The following is a 2,508-nucleotide window of genomic DNA, read 5'->3' as shown; positions in this document are numbered from 1 at the left end:
GGGGGGGAGAATGTTTTACGGAGCGGGTTGTCCCAGCACGTGAGACATTATTTACTAATGTCCTGTCTTGTTGTGCATATGCGTGAGTGCACCTAACCTTTGTAACGTCTACTACCATTGTTAACGACCAAGACAAATTTCTCCCTGCGAGATGAATAAAGATTGTCATTGTCACATTCTACTCGCCGGGCATTTTTTGTCCTATAAAACGTAGCATATCGTTCTTATCTCTCCTCATTATTTTCTTGGTATGTTTCTCTGTTGTAACACATCTAATCTTCGGCACTTAAAAGACCTAGATGAGTTGAAAGCGCCACAAAACTTTTTCTAAAACTAAAACTAAACCTTCTTCGCTCTGTATCTATACATTCATGTTTGACCTGTAACGAAATTGCCCCGGAAGAATCAATAAAGCATAATTTATTTATTTAGATCTATTCAAGTCTCACTCACCTCAAACAATCGAATGACTTTAGCCAGACTGACCGCTCCCTCCCTCAGCGACAACAGAACGTTGAAAGCGACGTAATCATCTGGGAAGGCGTCTGGCAAGAGTCCAGGATCGAATCCCTCCTGGTCTCCGATGGAATCGGATTTGGTGACGCTTACCCGCCGCTCGTGTCTCTGGAACTCTTTGTTGGCTGCAGTCTCGAACTTGGCGTCGGCGATGAGACTTTTCTTCCGCCATCCACCGTGCTGGGAGTGAGGTTATGGGCAGAAGGTCGAGGGATGTAAGTCAGTGAGTTGGCGTTGTAGAATGTATAAGTATACACGTGATATTGAGTCAGCCGTTCTAAACTAGTGCTGGGCGGCTCGATTCCCGATTATTGAAAATGAAAGCTAGGAATCGTAGGAATCGACTCCGATCTCAATTACTTACTTTCTAATGATGTGATTTCTTCCGGTGGTTACCTGGTTGGCTCCGAACATCTTCAGGATTTAGGATAACCTTGATTTCGGAACATTCCGAAGTATCAACGTTTATTTTTCAAAGATAAATTCTTTTTAAAAAAGATTTTAATGATTAAAGTTACTGGTAACCATAGGGTTTCGTGAAAGGGAACTTTTCTTCCGTTGCCTTAGTCGTGGGAATCGGTTCCCGAATTTATTCTTCGCCCAGCTCTATCTAAAATGAATTACAACGCGCCTTTTGAGCACGACGTCACGGCCACTCACACGAGACCCCGCGGAGAGTGGCGACCCCGGATGTGATTATTATGTCAAATGAGTTTCGAATGAAGGGTTAAAGTTTACTTTTACCTGAGTTTGATTTTGTTGTTGAAAGGATGAAAGATACGGGGTGTTGGAGGTGTGGGTAGAATAGATTTGAAAGAAAGGAATGGGAACAATGGAGAAGGAGGGAGATGGGAGAGCTGGATGAGATGGGGAATGGGAGAAAGAGGAGGACAGGGTTCTGGTGAGGCAGGTACGTTCTGGATACAGTTAGCACATGAAGTTAAAGCATAATATCGTTGACAAAAGGTTAAAATTTCCTACCCCCCCCCCCCCAAAAAAAAAGTTTCAGGAGAGAGAAAACACCGTTGCAATACTTTATCAAATTATACCAACATGACATAATGTACCCTTTCTTGCTTTCATTTTTAACATTTAGAACTTGAATTTCGACCAAATATTTCACGATTATTTGCAATCAATACACCAGAATGACTAATAAAATGCAGTAAAATGAATCAATTAATTCTAGGTTTAGTACATCTGAACAGCAAGCCGACGACGTGAGTTTGTGTTGTTGAAGCCAAAATTGACACAATCATCGAAATCAACCAAATAAATTTTAGAGAGACTAAAGAGCATATGACTCAGAGAGGGAGGCAAAACAACAGTATGCGTTCAAACATACTCCTTGCAACGGCATCTGTGGAGATGAAGACAGGCAATTAAATTTTCAATATCACGTTAACACAATCCAGAACAAGGAACATAATATATTAAAGGACATCTTTACGACAGAGAGGAACAAAGAAGAATCTCCTAGGTAGAGTTCTTTGGGACACCACAGTGATAAAGACACAGACTGCAATAGCAGTGATGTAATTATTCGAAACGTATGCGCTGAACACAGCATGATGATCATAAACATATTTTCCCCACACGGGGTGATTAAATCAAGACCTGGTGCAAGTGGAATGACCTCATTGACCTCAGTCAAGCATCACAAATCGATTTCATCCTGATGCGCAGAAAACAAAGACATACAGCAAAGAGAGGATGCACGGATACTGTATTAGGATTACAATCGCTATCTAAGAAAAAAATCGAGCATAAAAAATCAGCCGACATTGTCTTGGCAGATCAGAAGAAGGCTTTTGACAGGGTCGACCGGGTCAAGCAATGAAAAACACAAGATCAATACAGCGTCGAAGGACAGTAGTCGGAGAATGTTAGAGCCATGTAAACCAAACGCAGAAACTCAGTAAGATCAAAAGAATCCAACACAAACTGATTCACAATAAATCAAGAGTACAACATAAATGTGTTTTATCCCCC

General features: G+C 41.3%; 1 protein-coding gene across 1 annotated transcript in view; it reads right to left on the bottom strand.

Moving 5' to 3' along the window:
- Positions 1–2,508, bottom strand: part of LOC101845659 — a 34,447-nt gene that overhangs the window by 29,282 nt on the left and 2,657 nt on the right. The window contains exon 2 of the mRNA XM_035968704.1: positions 454–696. Coding sequence (XP_035824597.1) covers positions 454–696 — 243 coding nt within the window. The remainder of the gene's footprint in view (positions 1–453; positions 697–2,508) is intronic.

The sequence above is a fragment of the Aplysia californica genome, unplaced genomic scaffold, assembly GCF_000002075.1.
Source record: "Aplysia californica isolate F4 #8 unplaced genomic scaffold, AplCal3.0 scaffold00004, whole genome shotgun sequence".
Classification (NCBI taxonomy): domain Eukaryota; kingdom Metazoa; phylum Mollusca; class Gastropoda; order Aplysiida; family Aplysiidae; genus Aplysia; species Aplysia californica.
Note: the sequence above shows the minus strand (reverse complement) of the source record. Positions and strands in the feature narration are given on the sequence as shown.